At 38.7% G+C, this 27,854-nt stretch overlaps 1 protein-coding gene across 2 annotated transcripts in view; it reads left to right on the plus strand.

The window, feature by feature from the left end:
* The window catches only part of SYN2 (synapsin II), a 347,358-nt gene that overhangs the window by 167,568 nt on the left and 151,936 nt on the right, over positions 1–27,854 (plus strand). For both annotated transcript variants that reach the window (XM_067543755.1, XM_067543756.1), the window contains exons 2-4: positions 7,433–7,490; positions 8,993–9,084; positions 17,548–17,704. In XM_067543755.1, the coding sequence (XP_067399856.1) occupies positions 7,433–7,490; positions 8,993–9,084; positions 17,548–17,704 (307 nt within the window). The remainder of the gene's footprint in view (positions 1–7,432; positions 7,491–8,992; positions 9,085–17,547; positions 17,705–27,854) is intronic.

Below are 27,854 nucleotides of genomic sequence, written 5' to 3' on the forward strand. Positions count from 1 at the left end.
TTCCCTTTCTTAAAAATAGGTACTCTGTTAGCAATCCTCATGTCATAGGGCATGACCTCCAAGTTTACAGATTCATTAAAAATCCAAGCTATTCGTTTTATAATTTCATGTGCCAGTTCCTTTAATATTCTTGGATGGATATTATCCGGGCCCCCCAGTTTATTCCCCTTAAGATGTTTGAGTTTTACTTTCACCTGGGATGTGGTAATTTCTACTTTCATATCCTCGTTTCTTCTAGCTGCCCTGCGACTACCCTTAAGCTCCTCAGTACCCTTATTAAAAACAGAGGCAAAGTATTTGCTTAGGTCTTGGGCCATGCCTAGATTATCTTTAATCTCCACCCCATCCTGAGTAGTTACCGACCCCACTTGTTTTCTTTTTCTTTATATGGCTATAGAACATTTCACTATTGGTTTTAATTTCCCTTGCAAGGTCTTTTGGCAATTCTCACTTTTTCCCTACACTTTCTGACCTTTAAGAGGTAACCTTCCTTGCTGATCCATCCCATCTTCGTTCCTTGTAGGCTTTCTGCTTTCTCTTAATCACCTGTTTGAGATGCTTGCTCAACCATCTTGGTCTGCAGTCCTTACCTTTGATTTTTTCCCCCTTACTTGGGATGCAGGCTTCAGATAGTTTCTGCAACTTTGATTTAAAGTAATTCCAAGCCTCCTCTACTTTAAGATCCTTGAGTTCTTCAGTCCTGTCCATCTCCCTAATTAATTCCCTTAATTTTTTAAAGTTTCCCCTTTTGAAATCCAAAACCCTAGTTGCAGATCTGTTTTTGTTTATCTTTCTATTTACAGGATTAAGCCCACTGTAAGCTGTGCAGGACCAGGACCATATCTTCCTCTATGATCTGTGCAGTGCTCTGCATTTGTTGGTGCTAAACAAATAAAAACATATGCCAGACAAAAACCAGAAAAGCTAACCATACGTCTTAGAAACTACCTCAGCTCTGTTTTTTCTCATACATATTTTTTCTAAGTGACCGATACTCTAGGTTTATAAGTGTTGAAATTTAATGTAAAAAATGAGAGTAGTAAGCCAAACTGTTACTGAAAAGAAGGCATGTAGAGTTAGAACAAGTTAATAAAGAAGCACAGAAAGTATGACCTGGAGTGCCTACCAGTAGCAGGTGCTGCTATTATTGTTGTTGTTGTTATTTATTTATTTTTTTTTACATTATCATAGCACCTACATGCCCCCGTCATGGACAAGACCCATTGTGCTAGGCGCTATACCATCACAGAACAAATTTAGCTCCTGTCCCAACAAGAGCTTACAGTCTAAGACAAGAAACAACAAATGGGTACAGACAGACCAATACAGGAGAGTACAAGGAAGCAATGAGACATTAGACAAGAAAGAAGAGGGTCAAATTTTCTGAAGCACTCAACATTGGCTTAACTTTTCCTCCACTGAAGTCAATGGCTAGTGTCTTCATTTGGGGGCAGAAGTAGTCCAACAAAAATCTCACCCTAATTACAGTTTATATCATTTTAGGGTTCATTTTTGCTTTGCACACATGCTTAACTTTATGCAAGGAAATGGACCCATTTGAACTCAAAAGGACTATTCACATGCACAATGTTAAGTTTGAGCATAAAGTTTTCAGGATTGGATCTTTGAACTATCTTTTTTTAAACTTTCCATGGTGAAAAGTTCCAGAGGGGTAGGTGTGTTAGTCTGTTTGCAGCAAAAATAATGAGTCCTGTAGCACCTTAAAGACTAACAAATTTCTGCAGGCATAAGCTTTCGTGGGCTGAAACCTACTGCATCTGACGCATCTGCATCTGAAGTAGGTTGCAGCCTACAAAAGCTTATGCCTGCAGAAATTTGTTAGTCTTTAAGGTGCTACAGGACTCTCGTTGTTTTATCTTTTTTAAAGTTATACTTATGTCCAAAAATCTATTGTTTTCTATGCGGAATAGAAGTTAAAATACAGAGTATATAAGACTTCTGCGACTTAGACTTCAGTCTGAAATTATTTTTAAAGTCTGAACATTGATATGTGATGCCTTCTCATTCATCATTATGTAACAAGTGCATTAATTAGATAATATAAGGATGCGAGTGTTACTGCAGACTGGAATATTGTGGCTTGCAAAATTGACTCAGGAAAATACATGTATCTTAGTACTGTGTCCCCCGCCCCCAAAGAGAACCTTGATATTCTCCTGTTTTATTCAATACCATAGTTTTGGGGTTGTAATCAGGGCTAGTTTACTTGCTTTCTTTGTTTATAGGGGATGCTTTGTGATATGATAAGGTGCTATAGAAATGTATATTCTTGTATTATAATTATTATTATAATTATAATATTACAAATTATAATACAATACAATAATCCTGTGTTAAAAGGAAAACATTGCAGGGCTTTGTTATTTATTTAGTTCTTGTTTGTAGTGTTGTTGTAGTCATGTTGGTCCCAGGATAATTGGAGAGACAAGATGGGTGAGGTAATATCTTTTATTAGATTAACTTCTGTTGGTGAGAGAGACAAGCTTTTGAGCTTACATGGAGCTCACCTGAAGAAGAGCTCTATGTGAACTCGCAGGTTTGTCTCTTTCACAAACAGAAGTTGGTTCAATAAAAGATGTTACCTCACCCACCTTCTCTCTCTCATTTATTCAGCATATTTTTAAATCTTCACTACTTCATTCATTGCTGTTGCCAAAGCTGGAGCCAGTACTAAGTTCACATTCAGCTGACAACTATATTGCAGAGTTGTGTGATTTTAAATAAGCGTGAGATTTTACCCAGAATATGAAATGTGTAAATATATTTGTTCATTTTCAGAAGATCCTGTATGTAAGTGCTGATGCTGACGTCAGTAGAGGACATTAATATTAATACCTGTCCGTTTCCTGTACATTAGGTTCTGGCAAGCAACTGTTTATACAGTGAATTTCATAGAGAAAGAAAAAAGTACTCATCATTTTTCTCCCCTATACACTTGCACATTATATTATCAACACTGAGCTGCTATTTTTTATTTGCTTCTGTTGAAGTATGTTTTGTTAACTTTTCTCAATCTGACAGCTAACAATACTATCTTAAATATACCTGTCTAGAAATCCTAGCCTTGGACTCCCCTTATCTTCCACTGAAATGTTTCAGTAGCTGAAATGGAGGGATTCACATTCATTGTCAAAAATTTAAGACCCTATGGGAATTTCCAACTATACTTAAGTGAAACTTTGTAAATAATCCATCTTAACCATAGTATGAGCTAATGCCACCCACCCCCTTTTTTACTACAAGAATGTAAATTTAATAAATGTCATAAATGACATGACTGCACGTCTTCTGCTAGTATGCTGGGAATAATTAAGGTTAGGGTAGTACTGCTTTTTCTGAGAATTGAGGGGTACAGTTAAATTAGGATTGGGTCCTAGTGCACAGCCAATTAACACATCAAAAATTGCCTAGTGTTTAGTCATCTGATACTAGGGATTTATGACCATAATGTATGCTTTAATGAAATTCATAGCAAACTCTTGCAGCATAGAGTAAAATGTGGAGAGTGTGTATATGGCACGTTGCAGCTTTTAATGCTACTATGAAATTAAGTCACTTTTAAGTATTTCCAGTTCTATCATGTTTAACATTTGTTGTCAGGCTCCAGATGGCATCACTTAGCGCTTACTGTTACTGTTTATTTTCAGAGCTGAAGTCATTTGTTGAAATGTGAATCATGCCAGAGATCAGTTGTTTAATGATTGCCTCATCCAAAGGATGTTTTAAAAGAGAAGATGAATCTAACGGACAGTATTTCATCTTAATTGAGTTGTAGTGCATGTGCCAATATATAAAATAGATCCCAATCAGCTAGAGAGATAAATAGCTCCTTGCTGTTTCTTTGAAGGATGAACTTAAAAAAAAATTATTTTACAAACTTGTAGTTCCGTTTCCTTAGCCATGGAATTAATCAGTTCTTGGCATTTGTTAAAAAAAGCAATGCGAGACTGGAGATATCTTTAGATGGTCTTTTGAAACTTATTCATAAAGCTGAATAGTATTTTAAACTTATTTTTCAGCATGCCAAAAGGCAACCTCCTTGTAACATTAATTTATGGAACCAGCGTAGTTCTATTTAAAGTAAAATCATTTTACACTATATCACATAGCATATTTACCTCATCCATTACTGTAATGAAAATAGAAAATAGCACCTCTTCCTGCTCCTAATGAAATCAACAGGAGTTTTGCAGATGGATTCTTTGGAGTGGGATTAGACTGTTAGCATTTTGTGAAAGTTAAGTCACTAATTTTCTAATGGGAACTGGTTTGAACAATTAAGCTATCCATTGTTGTACACCTAAGGCCTTTTTCTGAGGAGCTGTGCACCTGTGGCTATGCTCTGCATTTGTGAAGATCAGGCCTGCTGTTCCAATATGTGCCTTTTATAGTTTTTTCCATGCCTTATGGATTTCTTGGCTTTGCTGTCATCTTCTTGATGATACAGTACACTGAGGCAACATGAGTTTGCTTTGCTGCTGCATTAAACTGGTCTGAATTAGCTTTGGTGCATTGTCTTGGGAGGTAAGTAGCTGATTCAGTGTGCAGTGCAAAAGACAATGAAGCATATTCAAACTTGAAATTGATGGACCCGGAATGCAACCAGGAGCTCACAAGTAAATGTTTCACAACATAATGTCAATGCATTAGGCTAAAAAATTTCAAAATGACATCCATGTCATAAATTGTCTTGTTGTGCATCTTTAACCATCTTACCTGCTCTCTGATCTCTGTGGCCCCTGTTCAGTTAGTTTTTAAGCATGTGAGTAATCTCCTTGAGTTCAGTGGGGCTATTCATACTTAAAGTTAGCACATCTGTAAGTACCTTGCTGAATCAGAGTTTGTAATATCTCCATTGGAACTTACTGTATTCTAACATTCCAAACCTCTGAGCATCTTCAAACATCTGCCATTATGGAACATATTTACTGTGTGTATATAAAATAGTTTATCTTGTAAAGCTTGCTTATATCTGCTGTATGCTAATTAGGGAATATTCCGTCCCTGCATTCTGATTGTCAAAGTGTTTCCCACTGGTTGAATATTTATATTAAAGTGAGACTGTCAACACAAAAGTTATATTTTGGCTTGAATATTTTGTATCTTCCATAGTTAGAAGTACATCTAACATTATGTAAATGAAAGAAGTTAGCAAAAATGTATCTATCTTTCAGAATTTTTACTTTGTGCATTTGACAGCACTTTGTGTGAAGTCATCTCCACCACTTTCCCTCTTTAGCTGTTCAGTCAGTTTCTCCCTTGATGAGAAGACTTTCATAAATAATAGCCCATTATACAGTATTTTAAAGGAAAATTAAAAGAATAATTTTAGTACACACTGTTTATAAAATGTGGAAAATGGATTATTTAAGATAGTCAATTAAAAATAATTAAGTTGACAGTTCTCCTTTAACATGCAAAAGATGTAGTGATGTATGCCATGTATTTGGTTAATTCAGAGATCAATTACACAGTAATCATATGGTATTTCAGAACAGAATGAAAATGAATACTCGTGGTTAATAGTAAATTGTTTTAGTTAATAACATTAGTTAATAAATTCTGTATATTTAATTTCTTTGTAAATCATTGGCAAAAATGAACTACATAATTCCATGTCTACTCAAATTGCACCTACTGTAGGCAACGCAGTGAAACTGAAATCTATTATAGTATCTGTCTTTATTACAAGAAGACAATGTAAACAATTCTCACTAATAGATTTTCATTGCAAATCTGGTGTTTCTTGTTCTCTACTTGCCAGTTATATTTACTGAACAAATTGCAGCATAATTTTTTTCTGAAGGCCATAGCAGTATGAAAATTCACTTTGTCTGTCCTTTACTTTGTCAGCTATCATCTTTCACTGCTAATAGATTCTTGGGAAATATGGTAGTCAAAGACTATATTGTCAGTTAATTACTAGGGCCCTGATTCTGCTGGAGTCAGTGGTTAAATTTCAGTTACTTCAGTGGGAGAAGAATTGGGCCAAGGTTACTTGATTAGTTGTTTTGCTGTACAAAATCCATTTAACAATTGTTTGTTCTCACGAAGAAAGATTTTTAGTGTAATATAATAAGTATTATTGTGGCAGGTGTCCCAGTTGTACATTGTGTCCCAAGTTCTTATTGTGCAAGCAAGTTTTGACTCTTGGGAAGACACTCAATGGTGGTGGTAGTTTCGGGTTATGCAGCGGTTTTGTGTAGAGGTAAGCTTGAGGAGAGAAGGAACTGCTTGACCAGCAGAAGAGTTTGATCTCTGATTAGAGTCAGTTCTTGAGGCAGAGTTGCTCCTTGAGAACCAAATGATTGGTGTTGAGCTGAAATGCCTCTAGGAACTCATTGCTATTTGACCATCTCATTTCAGGACTGGCATATGTAAATAAAGCAAATTATATTTGGAATATGCCCAAAGTCTGTCTTTCCGATTTCTCCTTTACTAAAAACCAGCCTGCAAGGCTCTAGACAACTCCTGCACAGCAGAAGGGCAACAATGGTGTCAGAACAAGACATTGATGTCAGAAGAAGATGAAACAGTTTTATAGTGCTGGTATATGCCTTTGCTTATCTTACTTTGAGCTATGAATATGAAATTCTAATAAGAATCCAAGGCATAAAGCTTTTGAAATAACTACACAGACTATTTAAGATATAAAATTAATACTTCTTAATACAATGACCATTTAGGAGGCCAATTTGAAGTACAATTCTCCTCCAAAAATATCTGATAGAAAAAGCAAAGCTAAGCAGTCAAACGACAAATATAGTGTCAAAATGTGTTAGTCTTCATTTGTCTCTAAGGGACTATATTTGAGGTCTGGTAGGTTGACATGATAGTGTTGTAAGTTGGTCACCCAGATATTCATTTACTGCCACATCTAGTGTCATCACTGAAAGTTCATTTAAAAGGCAGATCACATCTATTTGACTTTTTGAGCAAGATTTTGCAGAGTTTGCCCTATAACAGGCTTCTGAATAAACTAAGAACATACAGATTGACGTGATTCATTGTAGGGCCCTGTTTGCATAAAAGTTAATGGGATTTTGCCCTTGTCTTTAATGGAAGCAGGATTACATCTTGTTATCAGTAACCATTTTATAATTATAATTATATATGGATTGATGTGTGTTATAACAACAACATTGGGGATACCTCTTGTGGTAGCAGCTTACTGATTTTCCTAAGTAGCATGCTTGGAAGGAAAGAGAAGAGATGCTGGTGGGAGGATATGGGTATGTAAAATAGATCAATGTATAATAATTTATTATGTATATATATTTATAATACACAGAAGATCATACGAAAACTAAACTTGGTTATTGATTACTGTTACATGTCCTTTCTGAAGTGCACTAATGAAGCCAGTGAATGAATTACTGTACATAACTTAGTGACATTTTTCTTTTTCCAGGGTCAAGTGTTTTCGTGGGAAAAAGATCCATGGGGAATATGACATAAAAGTTGAACAGGTAACTCAACTATTTACTCTAGAGATTAAATATTTATTTATCATTTTCTATATAGTCCCTTGAAAATTCAGAGAGTTGAAGTGTATTAAATAGCATGTGAATTTGCTAGCTCTTCATTTATGGCATTTCTTAAGCAATGGCACAAGCTTCATGAAAATGTTGCTACTGTGAAATTTTGTTGTGAGTTATGACTGTGGCAAGATCAAAGTTATTTAATGGAGGGGTTCTTTAAGGGAGCACCTTTAAGTGCCCCACTCCATTAACTGTTTGTTCTAATGTCCTTGTGGTGGTGGCAAGGCACGTTATATTCCAGTGTCATGGTTCTGGTTTCTTCACTGCTGTGCTTGATCATCCCAACACTTGCTATGGCCCTGGGATGCAACCTCACAAAACTGCAATACAATTTTCAAGTATTTATTTTCATTTTAACACAGCTCTTACTAGAGTATCCCCATAGGTTTGCATAGGGGTAAAAATATGAAATGATCAGAAGTGGCTAAATAGAGACAAGTGATTTTCCAAAGGACAAGTGCGAGACTGAATGTTGGCATTCTCTGATTCACTCTGTTACCTTCTTAATTTAAAAATGTACATGTACTCCAGTTCAGTTTTAGCATTTATTTTTAAAACATAGATAGGATAAATCCATATATTTTGAGAGCCTTAGAAGATTTATACAGATTTCAATTGAACTGGATTTCTGAAAAGGGCAATAAACAGGTTCTTTGGGTGCTCTCAGTGACTGTTTATGAAAGGGAATGTAGCCATGAATATTTTCAGACTTTTTTTCACTTAAAAGGGATTGTTTTGTTTCTAGAATTTTTAATAAGGCCCTGAGAGAACAAAACATCATGAGCCAGGTCCTTAGCTAATGTAAATCCAACATAGCTCTACTGAGTTGAATGTAACTACATTGTTTTATGCCAAGTGAGGATCTGACCCACATTTTTAATTTGGAAGCATGGAAAGTCTTGCAGAGATTGGCAGGAGTGTTGAGCGGTAGGGGAAAAGGAGGCATGTTATCTGGACCTAAAATGTAGTTCAGACATAGGTCCAATCCTGTAATTCATGTCACACAAGCAGTATCCACATGGAGACACATTGTAGGCAGCTGAGGTCTGGGGCTTGTAGTGCCAAGGATGGGGGCTCCCTCCCTCCCCCCAGTTCAGCCCAAAGGCAAGAAACAGGAATAGGGCAGAGAGCTGCTTGGAAACCAGGCAGTACTGCCAGGTGCCACCTTTGCAGAGATCTCTCCCAGCCTCAGCTGGAAGACACTGACTGCAGAATACTGTACCATCATGTTCTGTTCAGAGTTACAAACATTTTGGAGTTATGAACAACCTCCATTCCCCAAGATGTTCGTATCTTTGAGGTTCCACTGTAGTTATGCTTCCTGCACAACATTGACAATTAAACTCTAATGTTTAAAGTAAAGAGAAGGAAGTTAGTTAAAATGTAAGTAAAATAAAAGCAGGTTGACTTATCTGAGTCTTTTTCCATAGGCACAATTTTCAGAGATCAACTTGATAGCCCATGCTGAGGGCAGTTACGCTGTAGACATCCAAGCATTCCGTAATGGCACCAAAGTTGTCAGGTAAGTTTAAAAAAACAAAACAATCAAACAAAAAAAAGCCACACCTGTATAAAGCAGAAGAAGGTGTAATCCTTGAAGGGAAAAATTAACTGGAATTCCTTAGTAAAATGCTGGAGTAGGATGAGATACTTTTCTCTGTAGCTGTGCTTGCCCACATGTGGTACCTCTGCTACCGGGAATCCTGGTTCATGAGGCATGCCTCAAATTCACTGGGGCCAACATTAAGAAAGCAAGCAACCTGGCAGTTTGACGAAACCTAGTGGTGACACACATGTATGACAGTGAGCTGACAAAGGATCTCTTTAGTAAATTACTACCAGTTTTATGAGTGTGGCAACCTAATAGAATTGCCAGGATAGTGTAGAACTAGAACTACCTAGCATTGAAAGCTTTAATTTGTTTTCAGTTTTCTTTAAACATTCCTTCTTAAACCCATAGATCAATTTGTAAATTTGTTGACACTATATTGCAGTGAACTCCACGTGGGTGCAGGGGCCCATCTGCCTGATGGATGGATCAGGGCCAAAATGACAACAGATCATTTATTGTAATATGTGCATGCCCATGTATCTGTATAAATATTTTCTTTCTGTTTTGAGGGTGATTAAACATCACTGACCTGTCATAAGCACTGTATTATTGTGAATTTTTCCCTGTGGAGTTTAAATAGTGTCATAAAGGAAAAAAGTATTGCCATACTGAAATCTAGGATAAATTCCCCACTCACCTCTGGAGCAAGCTTTTTCAATTGGAAGTCTTTTGGAAAGAGAATGAGTCATCTTGTGGGTCTGAAAAGCTCCTGTTCGGCCATAGGAATTACTGCACTGAAAATAATAATGATCGTTTTACTATATGTTTATCCTTTTTTATTTTATTAAAACATATAATATGTTTCCACATACATTCTTTATCACAAATAAGTGAAAAATCATGCTACTCCTATGGCAGACTTTTGGTTGACTATGTCTCACCCTTTTTTTTGAAACTCCACTGTCTGAAGCCTATTATATATTTGGATCTGTATAGATCATTTAGAACCATAGGGTAAAAGGGGACCTCAAGGGCCATCTAGTCTAATCCCCTGCCCAAATGCAGGTTTGTTGTGTCTAAACTGTCCAAGACAGATGGCTATCCAGCCTCTTTTTGAAAACCTCCGGTCAGGGAGCTTCCATGACTTCCCTAGGCCATCTGTTCCATTGTCCTACTAGTCTTAAGATTTAGGAATTTTTTCCTGAGATTTAATCTAAAAGACAACAAATTTTCTCCATCTTTTTATGGCAGCCTTTACAAATGCAGAGGTACACTGAAGAGAGTTCTTTAAATGTTCAGCTAACAAGAAACTTCATTTAAGTCACTTCTAGTATATGGGTCAGATAACAGGATGTGCACCATATACCATTATTTTCCCTGACTCAACTTCTTGCAACATAGACACAGAAAGAACTCCACTTTCAGGGTGAAACCCTGGTCCCACTGAAGTCAATGGCAAAAATTCCCATGACTTCAGTGGGGCAAGGGCTTCACTTGTAATATTCTCAACGAGATTTACTAGTAGTTTTTGCTTTCTGAATATTCACATGTGAAGACTTAGGTTTCAGTAGTACTTGCTAGTGTGATCCAAAGGGAACTTTTTGTGTAGTTTTGCAAAGCAAAGTGTCACTTTCTGGACAAAATCATACATTTTTATATATTTTCCCAAAAGAGAAACTTTCAATGTTGTAGGTGTACAAGAAAGATTTTTTTTAAACATGCAAAATCTGCTTTTCATTTTCACAAAAAAGAAAAAGAAATTCTGGAAAAAATGGAAAAACATTGAGACTTTGGGGCTTAGGAGGGTTTGTGTCAGCGAAGAGTGTTGTGCACACTCCTCTCTATGTGTATAAACAGTCATGTGTAGTCTTTCTGTATCTTCTATCCAGTATCAATTACAGAACATAACTGTAACTCATTCTGATTCTTATCAAAATGCACAAACATTTTACATTCCTTCCTGGAAATCTCATGAACCAGAGACTTTCACTGCAGGCAGTGGAGGAAAGATTTAGGTCAGTTCCATCTAGGATCAATTCAGGGAGCTTACATTTTAAAGCGACACTTCCTATTCTTTTCCTTTGTCTAAATGCACAGTAAACTCTGAGATGATGTATAATCCCTCAGTGGTCTTCCCCATTTTATAAAATAAAGGTGCAATCTGTCCCTTGACCTGGGTGCTCTGCAAAAATAAAGGAGGAGGATCATTAATCCTTCAAGTGTTTTTACCCATACTGTGCCAGTAAATTGAATTTCCTTACATGACACACACTTCAGTGCACTTGACATTCTCCCCCGAAACCTAGATCACACTTCTCAGAACTACTCTACAATTACCCTTTGGATAACTTGGTAAAAAAAGGCATTAATTTACCAGTTTGTAATCTAGTCTACAGTGCCATTTCACTTAACTCATAATCTTTGTAATGTTGCTCCTGCCAAATTATGTAGTATACTTGGAAACCAGCGCAAGTGTTCAGCTGCATTCAGACTGGGAATATTAAATCTTCTTAAGAGATTTGGATGTGCAGGTCCCACTGATTTTTAGCAGGAATCAGGGGGCCAAATACTTTAAACAGCTTTGCAAATCTAACCTTAAGATATTGCCTGCATTTATTATGGGCATATTTTTGTGGCATAAAAACATGTATTTCTAAATTGAGTACTTGATTTACTGTCAGCTTCATGTAACTTTATTTCCTCTTTCTGATTGTAAAGCTAATGAAGACCATCCAATTCACAATATACTTTGATGCCCCACAACTCTCTGCATCCTGATCCGGGGTGGTATTATATTGCTCACAATAGATTTATTGCTTCAATATAGTCACTGGTTTTTCTAGATGTGAAATTTTAGTGTGGTTGGGAATCTGTCGCTACCAGTCACAGGAACTTAATATAAGGAATATTATGATTCTAAACTGAATATTATGATTCTAAGTCATCTGCTTCCCTTCACCTCCAGCACTGCGAGTACTTAAATTTCAAGGTTTCAGTTGCTTAATTTACTAAAGAGTAGTGATGAATGGAAGATTTCATTGGGTTTAGTTTAAAATAAACATCCAGAAATTCAGATGCTTACCTGAATGATCAGAACTAGGAGTAGATACAAAGGAAAGCCAATGGTTCTAAATAATTTGGGATGTGTGAAATCAGACCCCCAGTCAAGATCTGAATTATGCTAATAGCCCTTATCTTGAAAAGGACCAGGCCAAAACCAGGCCAGATATCCCCTAATCTTTAAAACATCTGGGTCCAGATTCCACCATTTCAGCTTCTAGACATTCTAATCCAAGCCTTGTGATTCCTTCCTCAAAATCAGACAGAAAATTTGCTGAGAATAGATAAGTTTAGTTCTGTTTCCATCCCCAGCTGGATGAGCTATATGAGCAGGCTGTCTCACAGTGTTTCATCACTTCCTGTCTAGCTGGGAAATGGAAGTGGAAAAACCTCACTGGAATATTTCAGAATCTGACAGAGGTTTGGTTCTACTCTGGTTCTTAACATCTATTTTTTGTATTTATTTTTGCCCACCTCTCCTAAAGATTCAGTTGGCAGTATACTGTGCTTCCAACAGCGCTTTGGACAGCATATGCTGTGCTTCCCTGAACTGTGAATTCTTCAGTCTATTTTTTCATGGAAGCTGTCAAAAAGGAAGGGTGGCGCTTGATTATTTTCATGACATGACAGAGCTTTCTAAAGTCTCCTGTTCAGAGGGGTCAAAGTAAGGGATAGTGCAAAGGGACTTCTGGAAGCAAAGGGAGGGCTCCTATGAAGTGTTCTCTGGGAACAGTGTTCCTCATTGTTTCTCTCCCTAGTGTTTTGAGGACCCACAAAACCTGGCTGGAGAGCAAGGCATGTCCCCATCGCTTCCTGACCATGGAGCTCTGCCTCCTGTTCTGCATGTATCACAGGAGCAGTATTCTTGCTTGGGTCTCCCTCAGGCTGTGCAAGGGGAGCCAGCACTTGGCTCCCCTCACATGCTGCGTGGGAGTGCTAATCCGGCCTGTGCAGCGTGGCTTCAGGGGAATGGAGAGAAGATCTCTGTCAGCACTCCACTGGAGGCCTTCCCAGAGGGACAGAACAGCAGCTGCTTTAACCTGGATCCCAAAGAGGGGAGAGGGAACAAACCTTTTGTAAAGGGACTACTCAGTGCAACAAAATAACACTGTAATCATAGGGCACTTGCTGCTTTATTCAGATAAACCACAAAATGTGTGGTGGGGGAGGACGAGGCTGGGAGAGCCCACTGACAAATAGGTAGGAGGAAGAGTGGAGCATGTCTCAATCCCTTAATATTCTGAATAATCCAGGTAACCCCATGACGACTATTTTACTACAGGAGCAGTCCCCTTTCTCCCTTCTAGCTCCCAGATGGGAGAAGGCAAAGGAAGAAACATATGAGATGTGGTTAAATGTGGTTCTGTTCTTAAAAGCAACTGTAAAAATAACATAATGGGTGTTTTCAGTCAGCCCCGCATCTTTAGCCTAGTGTGTCAACAGTACTGTCATTCCAAGTGCTCAACTATTCTGAGTCAGGCCTCAAAATATCATGAGATTTTAAGATATTATTTATTTGTTGCCTTCTAGGTGCTGAGCCCTTGGTATTCATGTTTTCAAGCTTTTCTCTGCCACCAGGACTGCTAGAAATAACCTTTTATTTTAAAATGAAAGCTGAGTATCATGTGACTCCATGGTTTGTGACTTTAAGGAAAACACAACATATTGCAAAACTTGTGATGCAATTATTTGCACTGGCAATACTGCATCATGCTGGGTTCTTTTTTTCTTGTCATTGTTGGTAATAAACATTCAGCAGATCAAATGAGGCCATCAGTCACACCTGTGCAACCTCATTGTCACTGCAGGCTTACTCCGAAGACACCTGTGCAGACCTGTTGCTGTCAGGTTGCTTGCACAGGTGGAATTGATTAGAATTTAGTAAGCAGTTCTGTTGATGATGCACAGGGAGCAACAGGATCAAGTTCACTCCCCCTTAATTCTGTTGGCTTTGCAGGCAAAGCAGGAGTAAAAAGTAGTAAATACTTATTTTGTCACTCGGGTCAGCAGATGTGACTGAATATGCACAGGGAGAAGATCTGCTGGGTAAAATGGGGGGGAGGGGATTTTATATAATCACTTTTCAGAACAGAATTGGACTTTAAAAGCTTCTAAAGAAATTACACAAAGTTTGATGGGAAAGTCGTCTTGGGTGATAATCCAGGAAATTTGTGAGCTGCTCTCAGGCCAACAGACAGCAATTCTAGGCCCCCAGGCAGAATAGTCCCCTCCCGCCTCTTCTGCCCACGGTCTTGCCCACAGTCCACCTCCTCTCCACTCCAGGCCCTGCCCCTGCTCGACCCAGGCCCCGCCCCTTCCCTGCATGGCCCTTTCGCCACTGCATCCATGGTTCGCTCCGCTTGGTCCCTCTCTTCCACACTCCTCCTTCCCCCAGGTGGCAAGCAACAGCCGGGGTGCTGAGCAGGGGACAGGAGGGGGCAGGAAAAGGGACATGACGAGCAGCAGCAGGGGGGCAACTGGGGCAAGAGTGGAGGGACACAAGCAGTGAGCGATAGCGGGGAGGCCGAGCGGCAGGGGAAGAGCAGCGGGGCCTGGGGTGGAGTGTGGGCAGAGCCATGGGCGGAAGAGGCCTGGGCCTGGGCCTTTTTAAATTGCTGGGGCCCTGGGTAATTGCCCCCTTCTTCTTCCCCCTTACTGCCCGGCAGTGGGCCTTTCTGCAGGGTACTTCCTGCAATGCCCTATTTTACTGATGGTATTTAGTGAATAAACTCTGATCTTATTTACACTGCTTAGTGTTGGAGTTACTCTGAGGTTACATCTGTGTAAATGAGATCAGAATCTGACCCACTGTATTTTATCTTCTGTGAAATGTGGTGACTCTCAGCCTAAAGGATGCAGGGGTGACAAGAAACACTTCCTTTCATTATGATAAAACTACATTTTTGTGGTCAGACTTGTTTTCCAAATTATGAAAATATTTTCTGGCATCATTTGCCACTTTGTCTTGGTGTTAAATTCTTCCTGTAGGATGTTTGACAAACATTTGTTGTTTTATTTAAAGGTATTTTAATATTTGTACAGGCTTGAATTTAATGTTGACCAAACTTCCTGCTTTTCAAAGACAGCTGATTCATGATAAATTAGGCCCCCGTTGTGCTAAAATGGATTTATCATTAGCAGTTAGTTTCAGTTAAAAGGAATAAAGCAAACACATTAAAATATCTAATTCTGCTTGATTGACATGGGAGTGATTTATATAAAATACATATTGAAATTATTTAGTAATACTGCCCACATATTTTTAAAGCTGAACGTTAGGACATTGCTTATGGAATTTTATTTGGAAGGAAAGTCATGAATTTCTTTAACTTCTAAAGTTTGTCTAAAATTATGCATCTCTGGAATACAAAGGGTAAAAAGAGAAGCTAGAATACAGCAAATACCATGTGTATATATAATGCACCATAGTATATCATAAATGGGCCATGTTCACTAAAGCGGGTACTGGGAGGTATAAAGTACATCTCTGGTGCTTATGAACAACCTTGAAATCTAAATTAGGATTTGGCCTAAACAAGGGCAGGATACATTACCATTCATACCCTCTCTCAGGGCTTCTGACGTGGAATGGAACAGCTTTAACTTCCAAAGGGGCTACCTTGGAGCTCTGAGAATGATCCCACTGTGGGGAAGTGTTAGCAGCTTTGCTATATCCCCTCTTAAGCTAACACTGGGTTGGGGTAACCCTGGCCCCATTTACTCTTCCTTTCCTCCCTGCTACACAGGAAATTACAATTTTCTTTCTGCCACTGCAGCCTCTACTCCTCATCGACTTTCTACTACAAGTGGCCCTTCCCAAGCCAAAAGAGGATACCCTATGGTGATTTATAGCACTTTGCCTATTAACCTGCAGGATTTCTTTGTTATGGTGGGAACCTTCAGATGGCTCAGTTACACATAATTTTACAAGTCATTTTTCTTAGCATGAAAGCACTGTTTAGGCTTTTGAAGAAAAGCTGTACTGTCATCAGCTTTGTGAAGTAATTCTAGTTCTTTTTGTGGGAGCTGTTACAAGCGGCAGTAGAGTTTTTGTCTTTATCTTAATTTCTCTAACTATGATCAATTTTTAAGACAGAGTTGCTCCCAGGGAACCAAGCATTGGTGTTTCATCTGAGATTTCTGAAAAAGGAGTTTGCCTGAGTACTGTTTGACCATCTTTGTTCAAGAACTAGTGTAAATAAAACACATTTCAATAAGAAAATACTCAGAATTAGCATCACTGATTTCTCTTCCAGTGGGAAGCCAACTGGCAAGGCCTTGGTATCTATTCCCGCTAATTAATGGGACAGCACTATATACTAAGAAATTACGCTAATGGATTTTATAAACAGAAACTTTTTTTCAGAGTGAAGTGTCTATGTACTGCTGTGCATCTGAAGGGAGTATCTAGCATAAGTATTTAAATCTGTAAGAAAGCCAGCTGGACTCTTGTCTGAGGCTGTCTACTCTGCGAGCTAAGGGTATGACTCCCTGCTTACGTCTGCAGTCTCTTGTCTGCTGTTATCGGTCTGGCATGAATATAAATACCAGTGCAGCTGTAGTAGCACAAGTCGCAGCAGTGGAGGCTCGTGGGAGTGTGCTCAGCATGGCTAAGCTATGCCTCTGCTGTTGCTGCCCGTGCTACCATGGCTACACTACTATTTATATGGGCGCTAGGTCAATGGGAGCTAGTCAGAGTATGTATATGCAAGCAGGGAAGTCACACCCTAGCTTGTTACCATAGATGTAGCCTGAAATTCTTCTATAGGTTGTATCCTTAACACAAAGATATTATACCGTTGGTAGTCATAAGAACAGCCACACTGGGTCAGACCAATGGTTCATCTAGCCCAGTATCCTCCCTTCCAACAGTGGCTAATGCCAGGTGCTTCAGAGGGAATGAACAGAACAGGTGATCCATCCCCTGTTGCCCATTCCCAGCTTCTGGCAAACGGAGGCTTGGGACGCTTCAGAGCATGGTTTTGCATCCCTGTCCATGCTGATTAATAGTCATTGATGGACCCATCCTCCATGAACTTAATCTAGTTCTTTTTTAAACCTTGTCATAGTCTTGGCCTTCAACATCCTCTGACAAAGAGTTCCACATGACTTCTCTAGCAGCAGGAAACTGCAGAAACTGAATAGAGATGCAACAAAGCAATAGCTCAAAAATAACGTGTTCACCTGGTTTTGTACTTCAACCAATAACAATATTTTATTTCTCAATTTCAACTTATTTCCTCTCTTGTAAAAGCTGTTTTAATTCATCTACCGCTATCCTACAGTTCATACAATTTTCTCTTTTAAGATTCTTTTTAATCAGAAAAAGTAACTTGATCATTGCTTAATATTTATATATCCTTTTCTGTTTAGGTCATTCAAACCGGATTTTGTTCTTGTTCGACAGCATTCATTCAGCATGGCTGAGAATGAAGATTTCCGTAATTTAATCATTGGAATGCATTATGCTGGCATCCCCAGTGTCAACTCGCTAGAGTCAATCTATAATTTTTGTGACAAACCATGGGTGGTAAGTGACACATTATAAAGCTTTGAATGTAAATTCCTGGTGCAAAAAATTAAGTGGTTATTTTCTTCTGAGTTCTTATTTGTAATAATTTAAGTTCCAAGCCATCAGGGCACTCCTCAGACTGGCTGACCTGCAATGAGAAAGGAGTAGAAAGCAAACAAACTGCATTTCTGTATGTCACATTATGAATAAACCAGTTATAGGAGGAGTAAAGATTGAGAAAATATTCAAAATAATTAAATAAAGGTGAGCAAACTGGCTAAAAGCCCACATGCTGCTAACATCTTCCCTTAAGTGAGGAGGATGTGGTTATTTACAGCTTCTTCTGGGAAAAGTGAGTTAGGAATTTTTTTCATAATTGTGGTTTTTAACATAATCTAAGCAAATTTCTCAACCAGTGTTTTCTTTCTACTCATGAATGGTTTTTAAGCAGTGCGGTAGCAAGGAAATATGAAGCTATTAGCCTCCTTGTTTTGAAAGCTCTTTTCATAATCTTGTAAGTACTAACCAGGGGTCAGAGCAATTGGTGGGATCATTGGTGTTTTGGTTCTTCTAGTATACAAACCAGATCTGTCAGATCCTCAAAGGTTCTGTTTAAGTTTCCTTTATAAAGACATAGAGGATAAGAGAGAACATGGTTCTCTTTTTAGTGCAATACAGAGTTAAGAGCAGTGTCTAGAAAGCTGTGTGTTAAGCAGTAATATTGACTTAAAATATATTGTAAAAGATTCATTTGAGAGTGAAGCATAAGAAGATTATGGATGGTGCAATTACTTTCCTTTTCATAGGTAGAGTCAATGGCCCAATAGCTAATAAAACTTTCAAGATTACTGTGAGTTATAAATAGTAAGTGATTCACAAGTTTTTCCTCTGAAATATGATTAGGAAACATATACCTGACATCATATTTTTCCCACTGAGGGGAAGTTTTACTCTAGTCCTCTTAATTGCCCTCAATATTTTTAACATTTTCTAAGAAAAGCCCTCCAAGGAAAAAAGGATGAGCCATTAATGTACACAGCACACCACTAATTTTATAACATTTTATGTTGTGATAAACTAAAGTAGGAGTCTCATAATTGAGAGATTATTTACATCTTATTGGAAGGATATTGTACGTTGCTGCACACATTAATTTAAGGCATCTGTTATTTTCTGCTCTGTTTGGCATTTCTTAATGCTTTGATTCATCTTATGCAATAAAGCTGGGCAATGAGGCAAAAGCAGTGGCATCTATATGCAATAATGGTATAATAAAATGTTAATGAATAATAGCTCATTGTAATCTCCTCCTAGTGCTATTAGAGCTATGAGAGGTTTGAAATATATAGGTATAGACTGAGCTTGCCAAGTCAGTAGAAAGCTTTTGTAAGCACAGTGTGCTGGACTTTCAGTTGTCTGTGTTCTTCCACCTAACAAAAAAGGAAGATTTCAGTTTCTCACAATTATCAGGGAACTCTGCTCATGTAAGTCTGATCATGTCCACAACAGCTGAGTATTATCTTAACCTTTATTCTAGTAAATTCAAAATACTATGCTAAAACAAATGTAAGGTTGCGTATTTAAAACTAAATTATCTCAGTCATGTTGCACTTGCTGCTTGTTTAATAGTATGCGTATTACAAGACAAATAATACAGCTACAGTAACTATGACATATTTAGTCTGAGTCACTTCAGGCATTTGAAATACAGAGTTTCCAGATGTTAGAAGATCGAGGTAGTGACACAATGGCTAATGATGAGATGGCACTTCTCTTCTAAATCCCATTTTTTGATTATCAGAAAATTACCTTTTTGGCTGAAGTTTCCCATACTAGTCTCAGCCTAGAAACAATTTTTTAATTTTTTTTTAAAGAAAAATGACTAACATTTTTTTCAGCTGATTGTTTAACTTATTTGAATGTGGAGGAGATTTTTTTCCCCCTTTCTAAATGCTGATAACAAAAGATGTCTATGTTTTAAATATTGAAACCTGGTCTGTACATAGCCCACTGCAAGCAATAATGTCTTTTGACATCTCTCGGAGATTACCATTTAGAAATAAGTAAGTTAATGATATTTGAAAATGTCACACATATTCAGCCGATTTCCTTATCTTCTTAATCATCTACCATAGGCTGCTACTGAGAAGCTGTTTTCACTAAGATGCATGGCTGAGGGGATGGTTTGAACCTATAGACGTTTCTAGGTGGTATACAGCTAGTTTATATGCTATATAAAAAGTGAGGACAGTTTAGATGAGCACAGCTTAGTGCTCTCATCCTTCATCAATTACCCTCCTTAACTTCCTCGCAGTTCCTTATGTTCATGATGCTCTATATATGCCCATATATATTGCAGTGCACCTGTAGAATCACTTCTACAAGCAGAAGACTAATGTGAGTTGTTAAGGTTTTGGAAATGCTTTTGCTTTAGAGGAGGGTCTTCAGTAACTAGGCTCATGCATCTGCCAACGCTCCCTTTTATTAGGACCACAGACACTCACTTGAGTTAAACTTTCATACTGACTTAGTTAAACCCTCACCAGATGCATCAGTAACGTTCTGTTCTGTCAGCCTCCTTCCTTAAAAACCAGTTTGTAGATTTACATAATAGAATAAAGAAATTGGAGAACAAGCTAAAGCTATTCTAAAAATAAAATTAAAGGGAAGAACCCTACTATTTGATGAAGTAGAAGTTGTACATCTATTATCAAGAACATTTTTCTTCTTAAATTCCTGCACTTCATATTTAGCGTTACATACTAGATTAAAAATGATAATGTAAAGTAAATTCTGATCATTTGGATTGTATTTTACATTATTTTTAATCTTAGTTTATAGTAAACACCATTATACGTCTAAACGTATGTGTGTTCAAAAATGATGATTGCCCATGCAAATTCTGAGTGCATTTTTGTGAGTGCAATTGCATATGTACAATTATATAAGAATGATCTACAATCTATTGTATATAACCCCTCTCTATATTGCCCCATTTAGGAAAGTCCTTTAGGCCAATTACCTTGCTAATATGAGTGATACAGCATCCTTATGTGAACTATTCATAGAAAAATTATATAAAAGTTCAAAAGTTCAATATAAAATTATAAACCAGATGTCCAGGTATTACCATCAGTCACAGTCTTCATTAACAATTGATGGGAAATAGATTCAGCCTGCTTGAGCAAAGCTTGAGGTAATTTATTTAGCCAAAAGTGGTTTATAATGGGGTCTGGAAACATCCAGTGATTGATAACAGGATACAGACAGGGTGTTTTAAATCTGGCACAGGTTGATAGTTTCTGATGGCTGGTTGTTAGAGTGCAACTTCTAATGAACCACACAAAATCTTCATCGCAATTGGCTTTAAGTTGCAGGTTGACTATTGATGGCCCACTCCTCTAGCCTTACTCCATCTACATCATCATCATCAGTGTCCCCCCAGTGGGCTTGGTGCAAATTAAAATTGCCTGAGTAGGCTGAAGGTCCTGAGTAGATTGGTCAGACAGGAATTGGTCGCTTGACAGATGGAAGTTTGTAGACATTGGTAAGAGTCAGGTCCTTCACTTTACCCTTTTGATAACAATATTTGGACCTGATGATGCGATTGAAGCTGGAATTCCTTCTCAGACATAGGATGTCATCCTGTACTGCCTATGATAGAGGTGAGATACAACAGCAAAGCCAGGAATTGATAGTTGAGCATCAGTAGTAGATTGTGTTTCCTGAATCAAGATGTATGCTTTGAGTTCTATGGTTAATTGGTGGATAATATCAGTTGAGTGGATATTCTAGTTTGGGCAAGAGAGAGAAGACCTATTCACAGCAAAATCCATCACATCGCAACTGGTGGCTAATGGCAGAGCTCCTAATCAAGATAGTTTTCAGTCATGCAGTTAAAATGGTTGTTGCTGAGAGATGGCAGGCTTGGAGTGTGGACACAAACCTGATGGCTCCTTTTATTAATAAAGAGCTTGACTTAGCTATTCATCAAGTGTAGCCTAACAAGGCTCCTGGTCTAGATAACGTCCACAATGAGTCCATCTCTCACTTTGGGCCAGTCACCAAAAGCTGGCTGCTTCAATTTCTGAATTGTTATACACAGGATGGCTGCATCCCAGAAATCTGGTACAGAGCAAAGATCATAGCTATTTTCCCAAGCCAGGGAAACCAGTGACAGAACCAAAGACCTACTGACTGGTTTCTCTGCTGAATGTTACCTACAAGGTGATGGAAAGACTAATCCTGATGTGATTAATGAGGTAGTCAATCATCAGCTGCCTTGCATTCAGGCTGGATTCAGGAGGGGATGATGCACCCAAAATCAGGTACTATGTCCGATGCAACACATAGACAACACAGAAAAGTTGGTGCAGTCTTTATTGATCTGCTGGCAGCCTACTATGCTGTGTGGCACATCAAGCTGATTGCCAAGCTGCTGCAAGATATTCTTTCTAAACCGATACTGCAGCTCATCCAAGAAATCATTAGTAACCAAAGCTTCATCTTGCACGTTGGGGATAAAATCAGTTGTCTTAAATGTCTCCACAATGGCCTTCCACAAGGGTCAATTTTGTCTCTGATTTTGTTCAACATATACACTTGTGACCTTCCTGAAATACAGGCCAAGTATGTGTATGCTGATGCCATCTGTATTGCTGATGCTAAAAACAATTTCCAAAGGATTGAAGGGAATCTCAGTCAAGACATGGGCATTTTGACCACTTTTTTCCAGCAGTGGAGATTAATTCTTAATGAAACCAAAACAGTCGGAACTACTTTCCATCTAAACAGTCACCTTACCAGTTGACTCATCTCGATCTGTGTACAGGGATGGTTACTGCCATTCCAACCAGTTGTCACATACTTGGGAATAAAACTTGACATACCAGCCTCAGCTGGAACACCTGAAAAGGAAGTTCTCCTCCTCTACTGCTTTGATATGAAAACTATTGGGAACCTGCTTGGGAGCAGACCTTTGGTCCTCCACACATCTGTATTGGCCACGATGTTTGCTCCAGCTAAATATTGCTGTTTGGTCTGGGGGCATAGCTGTCATGCCCAGCGTGTCAACACAGAACTGAATTTGGCCACTTGGAATATTAGTGGCTGCTTGAATTATACACCAACCTCCAGTTTGTATGTGCTAGTGCACATAGCTCCACCAGAACTTCGACAAGATGCCATTACTATTAAGTCTATGGTAGATGATGGATTAAATTAACCTAATACATCTCTGGCTGGCTGACTGACCCATTTTCACATAGGAAACAATATGTAGCACCAACTCGACGGTCTGCTCATAATCAGGGAAGAAACCTCATTCCTGACAACTGGGGTGTGACACCCATGACTGATTTCTCAACACCCCTTTGATATGGCAGCTCATGTACTCTTGGTAAGAGTACTGCTGGCCCTTTACCTGCCTCTTTGTCCAATTGATTGTAAACCCTGGACCAGGCTCAACTCTCTGGTTCATCCAGAATTGCTGCAACTGAGCTCTGGCTTGGCCTGGTTTCTTGTCCATGCTGTGACTGTAGGGCAGCATTTCAGACAATAATTCATCTGATGGAACAGTGACCAGCTTGACATCTGGAGGGCAGTTTACAATGCTTAGCCTCTCTTGTTACAGAGGCTATCTTACAGAACCTGGACACTAAGTTCTGATGTCTGCATGAAAGAGGAGGATGAGAGAAATCTTGGGTCACATAAAGCAAAGTGGGCATTTTGGGACTGAAAATGCCTGCTGTTAGCAATGGGACTGGATGCATAAATATAAATTAGAAGCAAGTGCAAGGAAGTCAGTGGAGTTATGCTGGTGTAAAATGGGTATATGTAAGATAAGAGTCAGGGCCCAAAATACATGTTTCTTTAAAACAAATAATTACTTTACTGCAGAGCTTCAGCCTCTGGATGAGTTTGAATATCAGTGTTGCCACTGCTGCTCCTATCACTGGTCTTTTAGAGTTACTAGTAGATTGCATACATAGTAATTAATGTTAGCGCTGATTCTCCTTTGGCCCCACTCACACCATCACCATCTCCTTGCCTCCCTACAACAGCAGCTCCAGATATGCTGCACAGTCTAGATCCAGAGATCTCCCTGCAGCTCTAGGGACAGATTAAAGTCATTCAAGACACAGTTTCTCAACCTGCGGTACGCGTATCCTTGAGGTGGGGGGCAGCAGCCCACTTCTGGGGAAGCTGGGCAGCAGCCCCCGGCTTCCCACCCAGTCACAGCTCCCAGCTGGGAGGTGGGCTGCAGCCACCAGCTTCTGAGGAAGGCGGGTGGCAGCCCACTGCTTCCTGCCTAGTCATAGCTCCCAGCTGGGAAGCAAGCGGTCACGCTCCCAACTGGGAGGCAGGCTGTAGCCACTATCTTCTGAGGGAGGCGGGCAGCAGTCCCCCACTTCCCGCTGGGTCCCAGCTCCCAGGTGGGAGCCCAGTGGCAGCCTCCTGCATCTCGCGAGCTGGGAAAGCCTCCAGCTTGAAGACGGGCAGCAGCTGCCTGCCTACATCCCTGGGTCCCAGCCAGCACAGAAGGCCCCGCTCCCCCTCACTCAAAGGCCAGTGCCCAGAAAACTTGTCAATTTCACTGTTCTAGCTGAACAGTGAAATTGACAGCTATGAAGCCCCAGATTTTACCAGTTACCCTCTTTTCCTGTCTCTCTCTCTTGCCCTCCTTCCCTATCTTTCTCTCTCTCACCCCTTCCTCCTCTCAAATCTATGGCAAAAAATTTGGAGTGGCACTTTATATTCCCCAGCATTGGCATGCCACTCAAAGCCTCCTAGCTTTGGCCAACATCACCTCTAGCCCAGGTACATACTTGAGTTGTGCACCCCTGGTGTAAAGGTGGTAACTCTGCCCACACTAGATCTGACATCTGTCATATCACGGCCTTATATATTCAGCCCTTCTTCCAACACATGGCTCACATTAGTCTTTAAATATAAAATCCCACGGAAAATTGTGTGTTGGGGTACTTATTAAAATTTTCAGAAGTTAGCAGGTACTTGCTACTTAAAAGGTTCAGAAACACTGATTCAAGAGACCCTGGTCCGTCCTTTACTTAAATTCCCATAATCCCACAGTAACTCTCCTTTCCTCAAACTCCTGATTTCAGTGACTTTGTCTATTAGCAAATGCATTTCCATCAGGAAACCTTGATTTATTGTAACCTGCTGTATATAAAAAAAATACTGTTGGTTTTACTTGCAAAACATTAAATATTGCCAAGGAGCTATATCTAAATTTAAAGGCATACATTTTTCATCAGCTGATCAAGTTTGTATTCTCATGAGTATAGGTCAGCTGGCCCAATCCCCATGTAACCCTTTGAAAATATAGGGATATAGTAGCAAGTATCGTTAAGAAAATATTTGAGTGAATCTGGATTGTGAAGTATTTACAGACCTGAAATGTGTTAACGATATAGGGATTATTACAGAATACGCCTGTTGTTTTGATTTTGTGCTAATGAATGTTTACTAACCAAACTCAAGAGGAACTTTTAGTTCCTTCTTGATTATGTGTTTACTAAAACACTGGCAAGAATTTCAGATTTCTTTTCTAGGAGAAGAGAGTATCAGCTGTAGAATCGGAGATTGATTTATAATTATTATTTAAGAACAACTGAAGCTGCAGCGTAATCATTTTTATTTTCATATCAACTTCCATCTTGTTGGAGTGAAGTGTTTGGTGTTACATATTATGAAGCAAAGCATGAGATAATGCATGAGTTGCCCCATTCAAGGGAGAAAATTGTTCAATGAGTTCATTTTATTTACACTGTGTCCAAAGACATATTTAAGAGAGAAAAAGTGATTAAGGTAATATCTTTTATTGGATCAACTTCTATTGATCTTTTCTTTTGAGCTTACAAGGAGCTGTTCTTCAGGTCTAGAAGAGAAACTCAGAGCATCACAGCTATATACAAGATGAAACAGATTAAGTATAAGGAGTTAATTTATGTTGCAAGAGACCATTCAAGATGAAGTGAGAAGTTCACACCTCTGCAGTCATAGGACTCAGGAGAGTTAGTGGGTTGGAGATTATTATAATGAGCCATAAATCCAGTGTCTTTATTGAGTCCATGATTTTAGTATATATTTTTAATGTGTATTTAAGGCAGAGCAAGAACTCTTTGAAATTCATGATCCCTCAAAATAGATAAATTCTGTTTATGCTTAGTGGACTGCAGACATTGTCATAAAATGTTCAGCCAGACATTCAAAGGGCTGACATAATTAGGTATCTGAAAATATGTTTTTAAATGAAGTTTCAGGTAACTATTAAAGTAGATGAGTGGGTATGTGGTCTACTATGACTAGTTATTAGTAAAGTATATGAGACATCCAATAAGCTCTGATGCTGAGTCAGTAATGATGTATCTTTATGGTATCAGATGATGGATTTAAGAAATGTACATCAAAATAGAGGTCAGGAGTAATTGGATCAGTGTGATGATAATGCAAGCAGCCAAAAAACAGGATGAATTCCCTTCTTTATCTTTAGAACTGGACAAACACCATAAAACTATTTCGATCAATAGTCACATTTAATTTTTAAAGGTAAATTTCAAAAAGAATTAGCGGCTGCCATGCCTGTGCCCCTGTGTACATTTCCTATGAACTTTCTGTGATTATACTTACAAGCATGAATGTTTTCATAAAGTGAATTTCAAAGCCATATTCATGAGTATTTATGGAAACTGAATTTTTAATTTGCATGCATGATTATTTGCATTGGAAATGGTTATGCTCGTCCAATCAGTACCTTGTGACTTACATTCTGTCCAATCACACCTAACCAAGATAACTCAAATAATGACTAGAGAATATTGAAAACTTGCAGTGAACCATTCCACAATTAAACACATACAATTGTCAAATACTTTAAAATTAATAAATTTGAGGAGATGGCTATAAATATCTGTCTGACAAATTTAACAAATTATCCTTTCAGTTCTTCTTATCACCATATCTGGGATAGGTAAACAGCTCTTGACAACCCTGGAAAAGAAAAGTAGACTTTCCAGTGGTCCAAAAAGACCCCCAAAAAAACATCAAAACTGATTTCCTTAAACCTGATTCCTGAGGGGAAAATCTCCTTAGAGGTGGTGTGAATTGTGTGACTAAAATATATAAAGAGATACCACCATAGGCACAGCTTCAGTAGGCTAAAGAATCGAGTTTCCTGAACATGGAGAATAAAACAGGTGCATTAAAGGGATATTCTATAGCAGAATTTGACATCTTCTGCAGTGTAGGAGATACAGAGACAAATGGAAATGCTAAATGTCAATTTTTACACAGATATTCACTGTGGTAGTGCTTGTTTTCCCCAAAATGTGAATGCTTACTGAACTCTGTGTCCAGGCTTTGCTCTGTTGGAAATCACATTATTTCTTTCTCTGTCATCACAACAGCTTTAAAGAGTCTATTCTCTAGCTAGCATGATCTAGCTGAACCAATGTCCAATCCTACCTATGACCTTATAGCTAACTCATTCAACTTTAGACAGAGCTAGCTGGTTTACTTCTGATTTAATGCACGGAAATTAAATTTCTGAGATGTTCATTATTATTGATACTGGTCTGGCCATGAGAAAACAGGAATTAACGGAAATTGTGACAAATCTCTGAAGTGACTCTATGCCTCATAGTATAATCAAGATGAATTACAACTCCAGGGAGCCTTGCCAAATCAGACGTCTCATTATCTGGAAGCTGAAGACAGCATCTAAAGGACAACTCTTGAACCTGAACAGACCTGCATAAATGATAATGGCTGTTCTTGGGTTCTAGCATCATATGCAAATATTGTTGGCATACATCCAACTTTGTAAAGCCATGGAGTCATCATACTGATCTGTTAGCTGTTAGCTGTTCAGCCCTACTGTGTGCAGTTGGTCCCAGTGCAGTAAAATTATACACAATTCACAACTGGTGGGTTTAGTAGAGTGCAAACCTCTGAGCTAGTTGGATGGGAATACTAGTATTAATATCCATAGCTCTTGTAACACTGCAAATCAGGATAATTATGTATGTGCCTACAAGTATTTAATTTCTGTTAAACCTTGGCTATCTAACACTAATTTTGTGCATCACAGCAGCTGGATTACCACTTCTGGGTTCAGACAAAAGGGATGAAAGTTTCAACAATGAAA

This window comes from Emydura macquarii, unplaced genomic scaffold (genome assembly GCF_026122565.2).
Source record: "Emydura macquarii macquarii isolate MOO-44397 ecotype Brisbane River unplaced genomic scaffold, CSIRO-AGI_Emac_v2 contig_968, whole genome shotgun sequence".
NCBI lineage: Eukaryota > Metazoa > Chordata > Testudines > Chelidae > Emydura > Emydura macquarii.